The sequence below is a fragment of the Rhipicephalus sanguineus genome, chromosome 1, assembly GCF_013339695.2.
Source record: "Rhipicephalus sanguineus isolate Rsan-2018 chromosome 1, BIME_Rsan_1.4, whole genome shotgun sequence".
In the NCBI taxonomy this organism is placed as follows: domain Eukaryota; kingdom Metazoa; phylum Arthropoda; class Arachnida; order Ixodida; family Ixodidae; genus Rhipicephalus; species Rhipicephalus sanguineus.
Window position 1 is genome coordinate 155,617,252 of NC_051176.1, and position 19,352 is coordinate 155,636,603.

General features: G+C 43.5%; 1 protein-coding gene across 2 annotated transcripts in view; it reads left to right on the forward strand.

Annotated features, from left to right (window-relative positions):
* Positions 1-19,352, forward strand: part of LOC119400701 (ATP-dependent RNA helicase A) — a 109,629-nt gene that overhangs the window by 55,994 nt on the left and 34,283 nt on the right. For both annotated transcript variants that reach the window (XM_037667702.2, XM_037667706.2), the window contains 6 exons: positions 5,193-5,349; positions 6,095-6,198; positions 7,696-7,794; positions 10,538-10,747; positions 16,283-16,356; positions 18,811-18,963. In XM_037667702.2, coding sequence (XP_037523630.1) covers positions 5,193-5,349; positions 6,095-6,198; positions 7,696-7,794; positions 10,538-10,747; positions 16,283-16,356; positions 18,811-18,963 — 797 coding nt within the window. The remainder of the gene's footprint in view (positions 1-5,192; positions 5,350-6,094; positions 6,199-7,695; positions 7,795-10,537; positions 10,748-16,282; positions 16,357-18,810; positions 18,964-19,352) is intronic.

A 19,352-nucleotide genomic window follows, 5' to 3' on the forward strand; every position in this document is an offset into this window, starting at 1 on the left:
TCAAGGCATAACTAGCTGAAACGGGCCGGGCCGGGCCGGGCCGGGCCCAAATCTTTCGGGCCCGGGCCGGGTACGGGCCACATTTAAGAACACCGGGCCGGGCTCGGGCGGGCCGGAGCATGGCGTTTTCGGGCCGGGCCGGGCCCGGGCCGGAAAAATCGGCCCGTGCAGTGCTCTAACGCGCACCCGTTTCCCGCGACCAAAAAAAATAAAAAAAGTAAAACATCGATTGTAACGCGCACCCATTTTTCGTGAGAGAAAAGAACAAAAAAAGTCCGTAGGAGTCAACCTTGACACATTCTGAAGAACAAGTATTTGGGTTTTAAAGAACTAAAGTTTCAAAAAATAAAGCACAAAGTCAAACAGCGGGCCTTGCCGCCAAACTGTAACACCTTGTCCCTGTAAACGCTCTTCGCTTTCGGGAAACCGGCCCTGCTTTGGTCCACTGAAACCTTTTCGTGAAGCTTTGCTGTAAAAAACCTTCTGCTTCTGCTTGCGCCAGTCTCGCCCGCACGTTTTGGGAACTCCGAACGACCGCGATGCGGCCCGATTTCCGTCCGTCTCTGCACATGTAATAACTTAAATGCGGCATCGTGGTGCACTCGTCGAGTATTTGGAGTCAGCACTTCCATGCCGTCGATGCGAACGCAGAACGGGATGACGAGCTCCTCAGCACACGTACGAACTGAAACAATGGCCGAGGCTCGTAGGAGGCGGCCATTTTGAAATGCTGATGGCAATATGATAACCGAGTTCCTTTTTTTTTTCGGTACTCGATTCTAACGCGCATGCGATTTTGGACTCGTTTTACCGAAAAAAAGGTGCGCGTTAGATTCGAGTAAATACGGTAACGATTCCTTGAGCACTGAACAAACAAGTCGCATAGTCACAGCAATGAATGATCTCTATACTTATTATAATCTAGAATACCATTTCGTGATTGCCAGTAGGCAACAGTGCCTCTCTACTGCTTCTCTCATCTTTATCCTGAATGATAGCTTTTCATGCATTGAGAGTTAATGACTCAGCTTTTTTGTTTTTTGCAGTGAAGCTGTATATGGCTAGTGTAAATCCATAGTCAATGAGCAAAAAACACTGTCCTTCATAAGAAAAAGTGAAATGAGCGCAAAAATCATAGAAAACACAAAAATCACAAGAAAAAAACAAGAAAACAAGACGTCTGTTTCCCTTGCATTGAAGCACGCATTGAAGTCCCCTGTGTGTCCTTGAAACGATATCTGCTCAAACGTATGACTTTGCACGCATGGGCTATTTGATGAGAGAAAGGTCAAGTTGCGGTCTCATTTTTGCTACGCTGTCACCATGGGGTGCCCGGGAATGGCTTGTACTACCGAAGAACAGCGAATTTACAAGGAATGGCACTTAGAGCAGCGGGGGGAATGTGACCATCAGCGTCATGCTGCTGACTCGCCGTCCCGAGAAGAAGGATGTGCCCGTGACGCAGCGCAGGACATATAAATGTGCTTAGTTGTTGGACATATAATGTGCTCTCCAATGTACGGACGATGATATTGTAGTTATAGCAATAATATGCAGCCTAAGAGAGATGGTGATGGACAATAGGTCAATCAAGCTTCATTCTATGAAGAAAAAGCTTGCTGATTTCATTTTTCTCTTCCAGTATTTGAAACATGCAATGTTTTTTTAAAAAAAGTGTGCACTTGATGTCTGCATAGTTTTGGCACTTCCGTGCTGTTTTTGTGTTAATTTCAAATTTGAACTCTTAAAACGTGGATCTGTGTTCAGATAGAGGACATGCAAGGATTGCGACAAACACTGCCAACTAAATTAGTGATATGTTTTGTTGTTTTTTCTGCCTCCTGCTTAATTCAATGAGCCACTTTTGTTAGTTTAATCAAGGTAAGAATTAACAGAAGTCTGCTTGATGTGCAGGAGAAGTCATGTTTTTTTAATTTTTACGTTCTTTTATGTACATACTCTTGGATCTAATCCAAGAACATGTACATAAAATTTAAGTACGCTCAGCCACGGAGCGATTAATGGCAGGAAGGCCAGCCTCTTGAGAGCAAGCGGCACAGGTTTGTGAATGGTGAGGGTGCACTTAGCGTGTAACAAGAAGAGATTTGGGTAATTTTGCAACATCTTTCCGGGAGCTTAAGTTCAGTGGATATTATCAACAATGATGTCTCTCCATGCAAGCAAACCAGTTCTCCCATCTTGCCTCAGAGCTGTGTATGACAGAGTTGTTAAATTTCAGTGGAGAGTGCTTGCTTTTTTTTTGCCATCTAAATTCAGTGAAACCTCGTTAATACGTACCTGCCCGGAACGCGACATAACTATGCACTAAACGGTAGTATGCATTGACGGAGTACAGACTTGCGTCTCCTGACATGTCATCGCCGCCAACAAAGAAATACAGTGCCACAGCAAATATTGCCTAAAGTACTTGCCACAAAGCCTTTTCTTTCTTCTTGTCAAAGTGCAGAAAAGATTTTGACACTCTCGCATGACCGTCCGATAGCGCGCGGTGACAACACCAAGAAGCTTTTCAAAACTATTACAGGGTCCGGGATATGTAGCGACTGACATAGCGACAGAAATGACAGTATCAGCTTTCCGCGATAAATCTGGACGCGTCTGTACTGCGATCTGCTGCTGAGCAAAAACTGATGCAGTTTCATTGAAACTTTGTACGATGCAGCATGGAGCTGATCGTCTCTTGGCTAGTTGCGCGCAACGCGTCGCCTACTCGGCACACGTCGTCACGGCCGGGCCGCTTGCTGTATTGCATGTGTGCGTTTAGCGTGATAGCGACAATGCAGCGAGGTTTCTCGGCGCCCGCAACACTCAACTCCGCAACAGCCAGCAGCTTTCGTTTCTACAAAGCGGTGCGCGTTGAACACGGTACGTTCCACACAACGAGGTGGCAGTGATTGGCGGCCCAGCGTGTTCAGGCTGTCTCCTATTAAAAGGTTGCAGTAGTAGGCTTAAAGTAGCGCTACCCCACACACGTGCCTGAGCAGGTGTAGCTGAAGATACTTATTGCGATAAGGTATACTGCCACGTTCGTCTGTGCCCACCACCATGTCTTCGTTCTTTCCCGATGCTTAGCCGCGAAGGCATCGCTGCAATTGTGTGGAAGTCAGAACCATTGATCGACCGATCTCTGCACTTCTCGACCAGACGGAAAACCTTTTGTGACACATTGTGGCGTCGGCAAGTTCAGTGTCGCAGTAAACTATTATGGCATAAAAAGTTATTGCGGTACGCAGGTAGGCATAGGACGAACCACTACGGCTTATGCAGTCAGCGAATGCATTAGGCTCTATGAGACTCTGCCAGGGATTTGTCACAATTATGTTTTAACCGTTAGTATGTTTAAAGCGGGTCCATATTAACGAGGTTTGACCGTACACTGTTTAGCAGTACCTGGGTCTTGTAGTACAGATGTCTAAGATGATGGGTGAAGAGGGGTGAAGAGCGGGGGGGTTGCAGTCCGCAGTGGGTATTACCATGATGCATGCATTGCAGTATGCTAAAATGGGCTATTTGAGTGAATATACATGAATTACACAAGTTTACTTGGAGTTATAATCAAAACATTTTTTTAAGTGCAATCAATAGTGCCCTCTCCCTTCTTCGAGCCTTCCATTGTAAATGTAGTTTTATTATTATCATCATCATCATCATCAGCCTGTCTACGCCCACTGCAGGGCAAAGGCCTCTCCCATGTTCCGCCAACTAACCCGGTCCTGTTTTATTATAGTATATTACAAATGCAGTACTTGTGCATCAGTGAGCTGGGTCAGATGTCACGTACTAGAAGAAAACAGCAGAAGGAGCTTGGTGCACAAGCTGTGTGGAAGTCCTCTTTGCATGATGCCGCGCAAAACATTGAAGACACTGTTATTACACTCCTTCTCTAAGAAATCATTGTAGCAAGCAGCGCATTTCCACTTTATTTTGGCTGAATGTTAGCTCAGGTTTTGGCTTGTTTGCTTTTTTGTTGCTTTTGTTGTGCTACGCCCAATACTTGTCTTATTTAATGACAGCAGTGCAATGCCTGACAAATGCTACAGGGCTTAATGCCTCTTTACTTGAACGCATTTGATGCTGTATGAAAAGACACATGTTAAATAATAAATTTAGCGAGTTGATGTGAGTCAAACAAGATTTCAGCGTTACGGGTTACTAACCTATGTTTGACCATTGTCTGTGTTATTTTATTTCGCCCAAAGCCTAATAAATGAATACAAATGTATAGTGATGGGCGAATATTCGGGGGTTTCGAATATTCGAACGAATATTACAGTATTCGAATTCGCTTCGATACGAATTTATATTATTCGAAATTTCGAAGTATTCGAAATGAACGAATATATGTATGTTTGACCGCACATAACCCCTGTAAAGATGGTTTCACTGCAGCGTCGGGTTGTTGTACCGTGAAACCACCCTGCCAGGGGAAATCTGCACTGCTGCGAAGCCACACTTCAAGGTTAAGTGTACATCTTTTTTAAAGTTTAAAAGCGTGTTATATGGGCTTATATGCACTAAGTATAGTAATTTTCAACTGGTAACGTATTGTACCACTTATAACTCGCACTCTGCTGCTATTCAAATTTTGATACCATTCAAGGTTTCTTCCACTTCATTTCAAAACCAAAAAAGTGACATTCACTCATACCTAGTTCCAATTCATTAAAACATTCTGCAAGGATCATGATGAAAATGCTCATTTTTCTTAATAATATGTGGTAAATACTATTCGAACTATTCGATTCGAAATTATTCGACCAAATCACTATTTGCTTCGGATTCGCTTCGAACCTCAAATTCACTATTCGCCCATCCCTACAAATGTAGATATTCACTATTTAAAGCTAGATATTATTATTCATTATTTGTTATAACTTCTGATATTTGTACATCAGAAACATTAATAAAGTCGATAAATCACCATACCACGACAGTTGCTGCTTGTTTGTTAGATGTATGTCACATGGACAGGTGTGTCGAAAACCAATGTAGCTATTCTGTTGCATAAAAATTTTTGTTGCATTTATGCACTTGCCTTGTGGAAAAGAGGATGATTCTACAGTGAAATCCACAAAATGAAAAAAAAAAAAGTTTTAACAGTGGTTTGGCTATGTACTTGCTGTGCACAAAAATTATTGTAAAGTTGTGCATGTTTTTTGTTTCTTTTACAGACTGACTTCATCATGGTTGTCATAAGAGACATGGTGCGAGCATTCCCCCAGTTGCGTGTCATATTAATGTCTGCTACCATCGATGTAACATTGTTCCAGTCATACTTCGAAAATTGTCCTGTCATTGAGGTTGAAGGACGAGCACACCCTGTTCAAGGTTATTCTCATTCTATACTAATTTTTGTGCATGTTGTGTTGATAAAGTTGTGTTTTAGCACTGGTGTTCTTTTTCAAGTTACAAAAACAAACTCACGAGGTCCCTTATGCAATTGCCTATGATGACTTGAAGGTGAAAGCTGCTGCTTCTTTTTCTTCTCAGTCTCTGTACTGATCTTCTCACACCCCCTTCCGAAAGTTTCCTGTACCTAACATGTTTTTGCACTGCTTCCACAATCGGAGGCATTCCAAGCTTTCTGAACCTCGCCTTGTTTTCCACTGCATCCGTGATTGGCCCACGTTTGACCAACCGACGCGATATCATGCAATGACGTCGCAAATTTTGGTGACCTGTGATGTCATGATGACTTCACATGGTGACATCATCACGTGATGATTTTTTGCATCACTTGTGTTGATGCTGCCGACACGGGACCAGGGGCGTGGGCAGAAATTTTTTTCGGGAGGAGGGGGGGGCGGACAGGCGGCAGGCAGATGTGGTCAAGTGTCATTTTGGGCTCTGTATGCCATAGCAAAAAAAAAAATTGGGGGGGGGGGGGGGGGTGTGGGGCACAGGCCGGTGTGCTCCGCCCTGGCTACACCACTGCACGGGACGCCGCCGACGGTTAATTTTTTTAGTTTGATGAGGCATCTCAGGCTTTCGCCTTATTTATTTGTTAGCAGGAAACCTTACACCGAAATTAATTGTTTGCTGAAATGCTGTAACATTGGTGTATTTTCTGTAGAATTATTCTTGGAGGACTGCATTGAGCTAGTCAACTTTGTACCACCACCAAACTCAAAAAAGCGCAAAAGGGATGAAGAGGACATCGAGACAGATGAACCCGATGTAAGCACTGGTACATTTTTCTCAAGTTCGTCATTGCTTTGCAAGGAATGACCTAAGAAGTGCATAGTGATGCAAGTTTGGGTGAATATTAGATTTTTTAATATATGAGGTTGAATATTATGGCATTCAGTATTTGCTTTAGCTTGAATTTTGGTTTTTGATGTCAAAACGAATTGATAAACACATTCTTTTGCGTGTAGCTGCCTATATGTGTAGAACTTTTACAGCAAGCAGTTTGTGCACGGCACTTAAAGGGACACTAAAGGCAAATATTAAATCGACGTTGATTGTTGAAATAACGGTCCAGAAACCTCGTAGTGCTACTTTTGTGCCGAGGAAGTGCTTATTTTGAAATAAAATAATGTTTTAGTGGTCCGCATCGCGTTAGTGCACTTCAAATCACCTGCCTGAAAGCGGTGTTTCTCACGTCACTGCTGCCGTGCCCAACGTTGCCCGCCTTTACTGCGTGGCGGCGTGCACTGGCGGCGTGCGTCATTCGGGCATTCGGCGACATCACATGCAGGCAGCATTTTGTCGAACTTTCTGTCAGAGCGACTTTCACGAGCGTGCAAAACACACGCGTCAGTGCGCGATACCGAAACTACCACTGAGACGCGACCGTGTGAGCGAAGAAGGGTGTTGGGCGAAGCGCAGTTCGGCGAAAAATGAACCTTTGAACCACGCGCGCCGTTCCCCATGGCAACGCCAAAGAGGGTCTTTTTTCCATGAATCAAACAGAAACAAACAAGCAGCATTTTATTACGTATCTTGATGCGCGGAAGGTTCATTTTTTTATTGCAGCTAGTTTCATTACGAGTGATTAATTATAGTCGAACCCTCTCACGTCATCGGGATCATTTCCAAAATGTGCCGCTCATCGTATGATACATTTAGCTTAATTTCTCGGTAAGTAGGGCATTGCTGTTGATAATATTGCCGTTTTAGACATCATACATTGAGCTTTCACTCTGACATAAATTGTTATTTGCCTTTAGTGTCCCTTTAAAGGGCTGCCACAGGCGTGCCACCATTGATCGCCTTCTGAATGGGGTGTGACCAGGCATCTGTCACTTATCAGTTGCCCCAGCAATTTTCCACCAAGAAGTGGAAGGCAGGCGTGTTCTGTTGTGAGCTGCAAGGACTCTGTCAAAGATTTCAAGGTGCAGCACAAGACTGTCCGCAGCTTCAGAGATTACTGCAAGGAAAGCACAAAGTAAAGTGAAAATAAAGTGATGGGTGAACCGTTTTCTTTTTGGCAAGTATAGAACCAAGACTTTTTATAGATTTACCAACGTCTGGATATTCTGTCAAGCTTTTATGCAAGTGCCACAATTATATGGTACTAATCGGCAATTACTATTCATTTCGAACAAAAAGAAAACGGATATTCACCCAAGCCTGTGAGCAATTTACATTGTAGACAAGTGTCTTAATTGTAGACTTTTGCACAGATGCATTATTTTGTTTACCTGACATGTTGCTGGCTTTTCTATTTAGGAGAACCTAAATAAAGTAATAGACCCAAGTTATAAACCTTCAACAAAGATGGCCATGGCTCAATTGGATGAGAAGACCTTGTCATTTGAATTGATTGAGGTATGTGATTTGCTTTGCATGCTGTTTAGTGCTTTTTAAACAATTGTGTGTACATCATAAACAGAACATTGCTATCCGTGGTCTTGTTTTTAGAGATGGCAGAATCCAAAACTGCTTTCGCGCTTTTAATATCGTCTGCCTTGCAGGGGTGGAACAGCTGTGCCATTTGCGCCACACTTGTTTACCTGCGCCATCCTGCGCCATCCCCTGTTGTGCCAAACTTATTTATCAGCGCCGGACTGCGCTGTAGCAGCCGAATTTAGCTGCAAGACGTGACAGCCATCAAGTCCCCTGCCCGAAAATGTGGCTGAAACATCGTGTTTTTGGTTTCATTGAAACATAGTTTTGGTTTCATCAAGGCTGTGATCGGCTATGGAGGTTGGCTCAGCAGGCGCTGCACGCCACGGAAAAAAAAGAAAAGAAAAAAAGGACGGAGGTTTCACAAGTGCTGGAGACCAAGCGCTGTCCTTTTTTTTTTTGTCTTTTTATCGTGTGCGCTCGTAAGCTCATTACACCAAAGTGCCTTTTGTATGAAAAAAATAGACTTTATTGCGCGGATGATCTTTTGTTTCCAATATTGCATAGTACCACAATAACAAAACGCCAGAATTATTTTGCAGTTCCTTTCAAGTTTAACCTAGAAGAAAACTTCCAGGATATGAGCATATTTCTCCAGGCATTTTACTACCTAGAACGACTGCGGCCATTGGGAGACGAACTATATAACACAGAACGAAAAGGACACCACCAGCGTGTGTACAGCCGCACATTTTTTAACCTGAATGTGTGAGCGTTGACCGCCGAGTCGATCAGCGCCGTATGATGGAGCACAGCGGGGAAATGAATGAAAGTACGTGCATGCGCACAGTGAACAGTCCGGTGCAGCTTTGTCTGCCAGGCTGTTATGTGAAAAGGGCTTAACCCCACCTGCTTTTTAGTCTTTGCTTTTTTGTCCTGTTTTTTTGTTTGCACTGGCAGATATATTCTTGCCTCAGGAAAGAGCTGCGTGAACCACAGGAAAAAGTTGGGAAAAAATGCTGATACGTGCGCAATATAATGTGTGGGTGTATATATCTATCGCATACATCTTATGCGCGACCATGTGGCCTTTTTTTATAACTTGATGGCAGCGTTCAGAAAAGAAAAAGGATGATGGTAACATTGCTTAAAAGAAGCGGGGTTGGTGTCCGGTTCCCAGAAAAGCCTGGGAAAGACAGGTGCACAGGACTGCTCATAGAGTGCACGTGCGTATTCTCATTCATTTCGCCGCTGTGCTCTGTTATACGGCGCTTATCAGCTTGGCAGCTGATGCTCACGCGTTAAGGTTAAAAATATCGGCAGCTGTACAGTACGCTTCACTGTTAAAGGGAACACTCGAATGAGCACCTTTCATATTGCTGGCCCCCTAACAGCAAGTGGGTCGGGAAATTTTGTTCGTGCATGGCACTGTTCTATCAAAAGGAGTCACAACTGTCAACCACCAGTAGTCTTATGCAAATCTAAGGCACTATGCTTTTGCAAGAGAGCGAAATCCGAACATGCCCGGCACGCAAGTGTTTCCTTTAACAGTGGACCTGCCTGTACATAACTAAATAAGGCTATTGCTCAATTTAGCTTACTGTTTGCCAAATGCAGCATTAGACAAATGCTGCTTCACAAGTACTGTGAAAAGGGTCTACATCTGCTCTGAACATTCTCTCTGACTGCTCCAAACTTGCTCGAAAAAGGCCTTTCTGGCTGCTCCAAGCTTGCTCCAAAATGTCTTGTGGATGCTCCAAGCCTGCTACAAAAGGCACTTTTGCCTGCTCCAAGGACTGCTCCTAAACCCGTGTACCCTGTTCCACATGTGGCCTTGGTATTGTGCCATTACGAATATGATGTGTTGTTCTTTACAATGCATGGAACAGGTCCTCATAGAAGACGAACTGCACTTTATGTGCAACTTGAGCACAGCATACTGTTTTGTGCATGTGGCATGCAAAGCATATGAGAATGGCTAAGCTTAAGTGGTTACAAAACTCAATGCCACTGGTGTCCAAATTATCATGAAATTTAAACCTTAAAAGTTAGTACTCCTTACTAGTAGGAAAGCACTGACAGCGTAAAAGTTACTTTCGTGTCATCAAAGTTCCTTAGTACTCCTTCCATGTGTGTATAAACTTTTGGCTTATGTTGTTTTTGTGGTTGGCTAGCTGAAGGAACTCTAATCAGCTGCAGTAAGCTGCAATGTTTGTTGCCTTGTGGCATGTCTACAATGCACATACCATATTTTCTCACATATAACCTGTACCAAAAAACGAAAAAAAATGTGTACTGGACTGTACTTGATATAAAAAAAGATATAAAAAAAGGACCTGGGCAAGCGATTCATTGTGTAGGACAGATAATTGGTGGTCACTTGGAGCATATGTCAAGGGTTGGCAAATGCAGCTGAGGACTGCAGAGGGTTGGGTAAGGTTTTGAGTTTTAAGAAATTTGCATGCATAAAATGGAGTCAGCTCGCACAAGGCAGGGTAAATTGTAAATCATTGGGAGAGGCCTTTGTCTTCTGTAGACGTGACATTGTTGGTGTCATGGTGTTCGTGTGTGTCTTTCCTTGCAGACAGGAGATTCTAGTACTAAAATGACATCTATTTGTCTACTAGGGGCTTCATAGTGATCATTGTATAACAGTATCTCGGAGGAACATTTGTGTGGACTGATGGACTGTCTTTATATGACATTGTTTTACCTTCCTCTGCAGGCATTACTTCTTCATATCAGAGGCATGCAGGAGAAAGGTGCTGTGCTAATATTCCTGCCTGGCTGGAATTTGATTTTTGCCCTGATGAAGCATTTGCAGCAGCACCCCACTTTTGGTAGTTCCCAGTACCAAATCTTGCCACTGCACTCACAGATTCCCCGTGAAGACCAACATAAAGTCTTTAGGCCAGTGCCTGAAAATGTGACAAAGGTGTGTGCTTTGTAAACGTTTTATTCTCCTTGCATATTATCAAAATCTGGTTGAACTGAAGCATGACAGGAGTAACAACAAGATAGAAAATATTAATGTTTTGACAGTGTTATTAGTACCATTTCTAAATTTTTATCAAAAATGATTTTACAAGTTACTTTTGCTTTAAAGGGGTACTGATATGAAAATATTCAGTTGTTTTCTTGCGTCCAATAAAAGGCCAAGCCTTCAAAGCCTAGAAAATGTACTGGTAAACGTCAGTGTGCCCTGAAAAATTATTTGCAACATGTTTTTAAAACCTAGTTTCGGTTCCTACTGTACCCTGACGTCACAGATTGGTATGAGCTTCTTGTCACCTGCTTGCGTAAGATATCGTGATGTTTGAATGGCCTCTCCACTTAGCGGCTGCGTTGTTTGCACTTAAGCGACCATTTTGTAGGTTTTGGCACCCCACGTCATCACAACTAACTATACTGCTGCGTGAAGCCACAAGAATTGAAGTCTGTAGGTGCACCATGCAAAAATCGACTTTAACCCTTTCAGCCCTGAATTTTTTTAATGGGCAGAAAGTCGTTTTCTAGTTGATTTTGCTTTACTACCACCTCAAGAGCACGAAAATTATGTATGCTGAGCACCCCATCAGTATATAACAAAAATGCCACCATGTCCTATATATATAGGACACCAGAGCTTAGTGGTTGTAAAGTGAAATATAGTGAATTTGGACAGTGATATTTATTTGTACCCTGTTAACATGTGTGATTGTTGTGAATCTAGCATGCCGGCAACCATATAATAGCTAGTGCGTCTGAAAGTTCCAAAAGCAAGCTTTTGCACTTGTGATGCATAGCTTTTCACTGCACTTGAATGGCCGCCATCTAATTATGGGACGCTTTGTAAGATCTACCGTATTTACTCTAATCTAACGCGCACCTTTCTTCCGGTAAAATGAGTCCAAAAATCGCATGCGCGTTAGAATCGAGTACCGAAAAAAAAAAAAAAAAAACTCTGTTATCGTATTGCCATCGGCATTTCAAAATGGCCGCCTCCTACGCGCCCTGGCCATTTCTGCCATTATTGTTTCAGTTCGTACGTGTGCTGAGGAGATTGTCATCCCGTTCTGCGTTCGCATCGACGGCATGGAAGTGCCGACTCCAAATACTCGACAAGTGCACCACGTTGCAGCATTTAAAAGAATAGTTATTACATGTGCTGAGACGGACGGAAATCGGGCCGCATCGCGGTCGTTCGGAGTTCCCAAAACGTGCGTGCGAGACTGGCGCAAATAGAAGCAGAAGATTTTTTACAGCAAAGCTTCACGAAAAGGTTTCAGTGGACCAAGGCAGGGCCAGTTTCCCGAAATAGAAGAGCGTTGACAGCGACAAGGAGTTGTCCGACAGCGACGAGGACTGATCCATTAAGCGACTCGTATCGCCGCCGTAGTGGTGACAGTTTTAGTGGCAAGGCCCGCTTTTTGACTTTGTGTTTCACTTTTTTGAAACTTTAGTTCTTTAAAACCCAAATACTTGTTCTTCTGAATGCGCAAAGTTTCACTCCTACGGACTTTTTTGTTCTTTTCTCTCGCGAAAAAAATGGGTGCGCGTTACACTCGATGTATTACTTTCTTTTTCTTTTTTTTGGTCGCGGAAGACGGGTGCGCGTTACAATCGAGGGCGCGGTAGAATCGAGTAAATACGGTATCATCGTAATAGATTGCCAAATCCTCCTTGGCTGTGCCAAAGTTATTTTCGTCTATGCCTATAAGGGCAAGCTGACAGAACTGCACTTTATTGTCATTATCCTCTATACTTGCGGACAACTTTTCTTGGCAATGAAGGAAAGGCTACGGGGGTGGAGCTACTGCACATGTACTGCTCCGCGAAGTAGTCCAGTTCGGCGTGCATTTCGAGTTTAGTTTTGGTTTGTGAACCTTCCGTATCTCCTGTGATGGCCATTTGTTAGTGAAATTCGTCACAAGTTCCTTCGATGAGTTGTCGGAAAAGCTGGAGGGTGACGAGCGCTCACCGGAAGACGAAGATGCCATTTTGACTGTGAGGTGCACGTAAAAGGTTCAATGTTTTCACAGGCGCAAAAACTGAAATTCGTCACAAGTTCCTTCGATGAGTTGTCGGAAAATCTGGAGGGTGACGAGCACTCACTGGAAGACGAAGATGCCATTTTGACTGTGAGGTGCACGTAAAAGGTTCAGTGTTTTCACAGGCGCAAAAACTGAAATTCGTCACAAGTTCCTTCGATGAGTTGTCGGAAAAGCTGGAGGGTGACGAGCACTCACAGGAAGACGAAGATGCCATTTTGACTGTGAGGTGCACGTAAAAGGTTCAATGTTTTCACAGGCGCAAAAACTGAAATTCGTCACAAGTTCCTTCGATTAGTTGTCGGAAAGTCTGGAGGGTGACGAGCACTCACCGGAAGACGAAGATGCCATTTTGACTGTGAGGTGCACGTAAAAGGTTCAATGTTTTCACAGGCGCAAAAACTGAAATTCGTCACAAGTTCCTTCGATGAGTTGTCGGAAAAGCTGGAGGGTGACGAGCACTCACCGGAAGACGAAGACGCCATTTTGACTGTGAGGTGCACGTAAAAGGTTCAATGTTTTCACAGGCACAAAAACTGAAATTCGTCACAAGTTCCTTCGATGAGTTGTCGGAAAAGCTGGAGGGTGACGAGCGCTCACCGGAAGACAAAGACGCCATTTTGACTGTGAGGTGCACGTGAAAGGTTCAATGTTTTCACGGGTGAAACGCGAAATGATACCGCATAAAGTAAAACAAATCTAAATATCTCCTTGGTGCGCGCTGACCCTCTTTTCAAACAAGATCCCATAGAAAATAATGTTTTTTTTTCATTCTCACGCAGAAAACACGAACGCAATTGTGCGACTGTCTTCTTCAGCAGTAGCACACGCGTAGCTCGGCTCTGTAGCCTTCCCTTCATTGCCAAGAAAAGTTGTCCGCAAGTATAGCTCCCTCGCGCACCGTTCATGTAGTGTAGCAAACATATTCAGATTCATTATGTATAATCTTGCTATTGGAGTCCCCTTGCAAATTAAAAAAATCTAGGCTGATTTCTCGAAGAGAATAACAAGAAATGTGAGGCTGACACAAGCGCTACGGCTCCGGATCAGTATGCAATTCATTCAGAGCTGTGACAGCCATTGATCCCTGGTGTCATATATTTAGGACATGAAGATTGGGCATGGCTGTGGGTATAGTGTACTAGAATAATATCCTAGTGACTTGCTGAGAAGGAGCGTGCATGCTCATTTGTGTAGACACCACCAGGTGCCGCCACTGCGTCTTTTTCTAGTAGACCGGCCGCTGTCTCCACCGCTGCATTTAACGTTGTCCTTGTCTGTGTTTGTAGGCGTTCTTTAAGCGCCGGATTCTTTGACTGCTGAAAAAAAAACTGCATTTACTGTAGTATGGTGTAAAGAAATTTAGTGCAAACCACATCAACACACCAGTATAAACAACGTTGTCTGCTAGCGTAAATGCCGCAGACCGGCGGATCCATTGCAGTTCGGGACATCGCCTGCAGCAGTATCTCTTCGCATTTTTTTTTGTCATCTATTTGCACAAACCCAGGATACGAGTATCTGTGCCTGTTTTGCTTGTATTGCGCAATATCTAGCACAACATTTAAATCTCGTGCTTATCACAAACTACACAAAAGTGCGCAGCAACGTCTACGCTGAATAGCTATGCTAGAAGGTGTACAATTAAACAACTGCCTCGACGGACGCATATTGCTTGTGGTAAACTTTTCGTACTTTATTGTCGGATACAGAAACACAGCTAAACAAAATTATTTCGCCGTTTCCTTACCCCATTTCACGGCGTGTAATGAGACTACATGGAAGCATCCCACATGAAAGCGTTTGAGAAAAAAAAAAAAAGTCCTCCACCATTTTTTTCACAAGAACTACCACGTTGAACGCGACGTCGCAGGGGACGCACAGGAGGCAAGCAGCTGCAAAGCGCGTCTCAACTGGCCCAAACTGGCGCAAACTGGCTTAGCGACTAAAAAAAACGCAGCAACGCTACCAGTGGCGTCTACTGGCATTTGCTTCAACCAGCCTACTACGAAATTATTCTTGTACACTATAGCTGTGGGCGACGCATAAATGTTAGGGAAAGACTCACTTTGTAAATAAGCCATTCAACATCTTAGAAAGAACACAGAAAATTACGGTAGCTACCAAGAGAGTAGTTGATCAGTAAAATGTCATCAAATATTAGGTTGCGGAGTCAGTCTTCTTCACTTTCCGCCATCTTGCTTTCAATTCGTATACAGAATTCCGAAAAAGACTATGAAAAAAGTACTACCTATGTTTGCGCAGGTGTATTGAGGATACCTCAGATTTTTCTTGTAACTTCTTAGTTATTTATGGCGCAATTTATAGTATTATTTATTTCACATTGGAATCCATCCAGGATAAAATTCTTGGCTGTGCCATTGATCACAGCGGTGCCAAAGTGTCAGTGAGGTCATCCAGTGCCTGGCCAGAAGCTGCCACTCTTGCAGAGAGCCTGTATAATATCATGTCACGCTCAACCAACCACGGGTATGAGCCTGATTTGCCGTGTGCCATGCATCAGCGGTTTGGAGTTTCTCGATGATAATGTATTTTTGTAGTGTTCTACACTGGCCTAGACGAGCCAGTTTCGCGTGGATCCTCAAGAGCCGTGCTGCGCATACACGAGGATCAGCGATGTCACACACCTGAGCCGGCAGCTCCCGCGCACTCCGCCTCCGGTCTGCGCTTTCCAGAGGAGTGACGTCGTAGCCTTGGCAAACGTATTGGCGCCGGCGCGCGCGCAGCTATTCGCCTTCGCTGTGCAGTCGCCGTCTGACACTGTGCTGGAGCCGCTTGATAGCGCCTCTGACTGTCGTTTGCCAGTGTGGCATAGCCATGGAGAAGGAGAGCGCAAATGCTGCTCAACGGCGCAGAAGAGCGGAGAAGCTTAACTCATCGGATCCCGAAGTAGTTGCCTGGCAAAATAAATATAAATGTGCCACATAATACGTATACCGTGTGTGTCATTGAAGCAGCAGTAAGCATGATAATCAAGCTGATCCTAGACAATCAGGAAAGCTAAGGATAATTAGCTGAACCTTTGCTAACGCTACGTTATCCTGGCATAGCCGAGCTAAGCCACTGCAACGTTTTTGTTGAAGCACTGTCAAACTTCGTGTCTATTTTCGTGTTCAGGATGTTCAAAAGTACAAAAGGGTGCTTATAACTCGATTTTTTCCTAAATCTCTTTAGCTTCCTTTTAGTAATCGGCATTCACTTGATTTACTGCTAATCACAGAAGCTCTACAATGTACAAAACACCGAAAGCATGTATTTTTCACCCACCTATACTGTGTGGACTTGTTGAGATGCGACACAGTATTTTTCTTTCCATGGGCTAGGAAGACGAATGTGCAACATTAGCAGATGTGTTCACATAAACACTGCATGCTTGTGGAATTTCCTTTAAAATGTCACATCTAATTTTTCATTTGCAGGTGATTCTTTCCACAAACATTGCTGAGACGAGTATTACCATCAATGATGTAGTATTCGTCATTGACTCATGCAAGTAAGTTTGCCAAATACTCGTGATTAGTGGTTTCAAAATACTAGTTCGTACTGGAGTCCAACATGAACAAGTTGCATTACACAATATTTCTGGCTTCAGCTAGAAGCTGATGCCAATAGGACACAGGTTAAACAACGCAATTGAAACATTGTTGGGCCATAGCTAACCCTGGCACTTCATATGTGAAATGTGCCATATGGGTCAGCCTTGGCAGATTTTTTGCCCAGTGTAACACTAAAGTATATGCAAAAGCCCATTTCCATGGGCTCCAGAAAGCTTTCATAATCTGATTGGACACTAATAGTAAGGGTTTGTTGATATAGTGGTACCTCATTTGAATAATACTGCAAGGATAAGGTTGAGTTCTAACTAAAGAAAGCTCCTTGGATATGGCATCAAAGGATCTGAGCCGTATTCCTGTATGAGCACTGTGTGCACTGTCTTTAGGCGCACTGGCAGGGGTGGTAGGTAAACATGTTTGGGCAATATTATTATATAAAATATTAGTGAAGGAAGTGGTTGTTGATTAGAGGCGAGTGCGCATGTGTGGCGGCAATAGCGGAGGAGGAGGGGAGTATAATAAAAAAGGGGAGTAAAAAAAACCAACACCAACTCCTCTAGCATGCATATCTCCTCCTCTATGCAAGACATAGATGAAGAGGTTATCATTAGGGGAAAAAAGGGTGGAGCAATCTGTAGCTCATAAGGAACCATGGCCCACTGTTAGGGAACTTAAGAATAGAAGAGAGAAAAGATCAGAACCAATGTGCATAGTTGATGTTGGCTCCATCGACCAAGTGGTTATGGCTGAATCTTCTCGCCATGGTTGCCCTGGAGCTTTCCTGGCCATAAACGAGTGCGTCATAGCAAAAGGGTCAAAAGAGACTGAGAACGCACAAAGACCTTCGAAGGTGTGCACACACTTAAGCATCAGGTAGAAGGGGGAGGGAGGAGCTTGCAGGAAAGGGCTAGTCAGATTGGCTGTGCATGTGTGATCCTGACAGTGATTTTCGTAGCAGCTGAGTGTACTAGCAGCTGGTGCTTCTTGCAGGTAATCTGCGGTGGGTACAAAAGCTGGGCGAGCCAAAATGGCTGGTAGCTATGTGTGCACTGTCATTCTGCAGTTCTAGTGCAGGCAGTTGCATGATTTAAGTACAGTGGAACCCCGATTATACGACTTTGAGGGAACCACGCAAAACCGTCGTAAATCCGGGCGTCGTATAATCGAAAAACTAAAAATATTGGCAGTAGCAGTCAGCTCTGCCCAAAAAAGGGGAACAGACCGCCTCAATAGCCCATGACAAGACCCTGAGGTTCTCCATGGATGGTAGATCAAATTATTTTTGAAAATGGCAGCTAATGGCAGCATTACTTAGTTAAATGAGGTGTGATTGAGTCGTTATCCTTAACTTTCTAAGATATCGAATCCAATGCGCATCTTTCTCGCGACAAATCGAGCCTGAGAAGTGTCTGCATGTTTCCACGGACTGAAAACGTGAAAATATCCGGATCTCAAAGATGAGCTTTACGACCAGTTGGAGCTTCTCCGTGTACTAGAGAGAGCTTGTCTAGGTAACGACCCTGGATACGCATGCGATCGAGGCGTATCCTGAAGCGATCTTAAGCCAGGGAAACTGGATCACAGAAGCGTGTGAACTGCCTGGAGAATAAATTTTACATTCTAAGAAGGCATACTGTCTTACACTCTACTTTTCTAACCGACAACCTAGGAATATTTTTGTCGCGTCTGATTCGAATAGAGAAGGTGGTGTTTTCTCTCGGACGGAATCGAAAAGTCGTCGTAAGATGCGGGATCGGCGTAAAATTGCGTCATATAACCAAGGTTTTAAATACATTATTTCTATGGGGGTTTTGCCGGGACCAAACCGATTCGTCGTAAAATGCGGGTCGTCGCAAAACCAGGGGACGGATAATCGAGGTTCCACTGTATAGGAGATGCGCTGATGCTTGGTGCGAGAAGCAGTGAGATGAGACTTTTCTCCAAAAGGCAATCAGTAGGCATGAAAATTTTGTTTGAAATAATCTTTGGGCAGTTTTTAGAGTTTGAATTTGCAGGGAGTTTTTTTTCCTATTCATTTACATAGAACTTTACTTGGATTAGCCGTGCAGTTTGAATTATCTGTCAGTTCAAATAATGATTTCAAATTATCGAGATTCTACTGCACTTCACGGTAGCAGGCGGTATGAATAATTCAAATATATAATTATGAAATAAGCATAGAAGACAGCTAGAAATGGTGTTGTATGCATATTTTAGGTGTTCTTTTTATCTTAAACTCGTGCATAGATTTTATCTCATTTGGAGTACTATTATACAATCCAGATCTTTCGCTTCAGTTGCCTAGTAGTAGGAGAAGGAATGTCGCTGAAAACGCGACAAGTGCACTTGTCAAAATGCAAATTTTTAACTACTTTGTATTTTGTTCTGCACAGGGCAAAAATGAAACTTTTTACATCACACAACAACATGACCAACTATGCCACAGTGTTTGCTTCAAAGACAAACCTTGAGCAACGTCGTGGTCGCGCAGGACGTGTTCGACCAGGTTACTGCTACCATCTCTGCAGCAAGGCACGCTATGAAAAGTACGTTTATTACAATGCTTAAAGCTGCATGTCTTTCCTTGTTATGGCTTTTGCTTGGTTGTGGTAGTAGCATTTTGTACAATTTAATAAAAGCACGCTGCCTTGTTTTTATTGGTAAAAACAAGGCAGTGTGCTACAATGTCAGTACTTGTGAGTATACTTTGTGCTATGTGACTGCCGTGGAATTTGTTCCCTTTCATTGTTTTGCATATTTTACCAATGTCGTTGCTTCGCGGAATATTACTTCATGTATTTCTCTTTTTTCTTGCTTTTTTTTTTTCTTCCTAATGTGCAACACTATTCAATACCTCGAGCTTGTACTATTAATGCATTGTGTATTTATGCCCCACTCCTGCCTTAGGCCTTCATAAAAGGCTGGCAGTATGTAA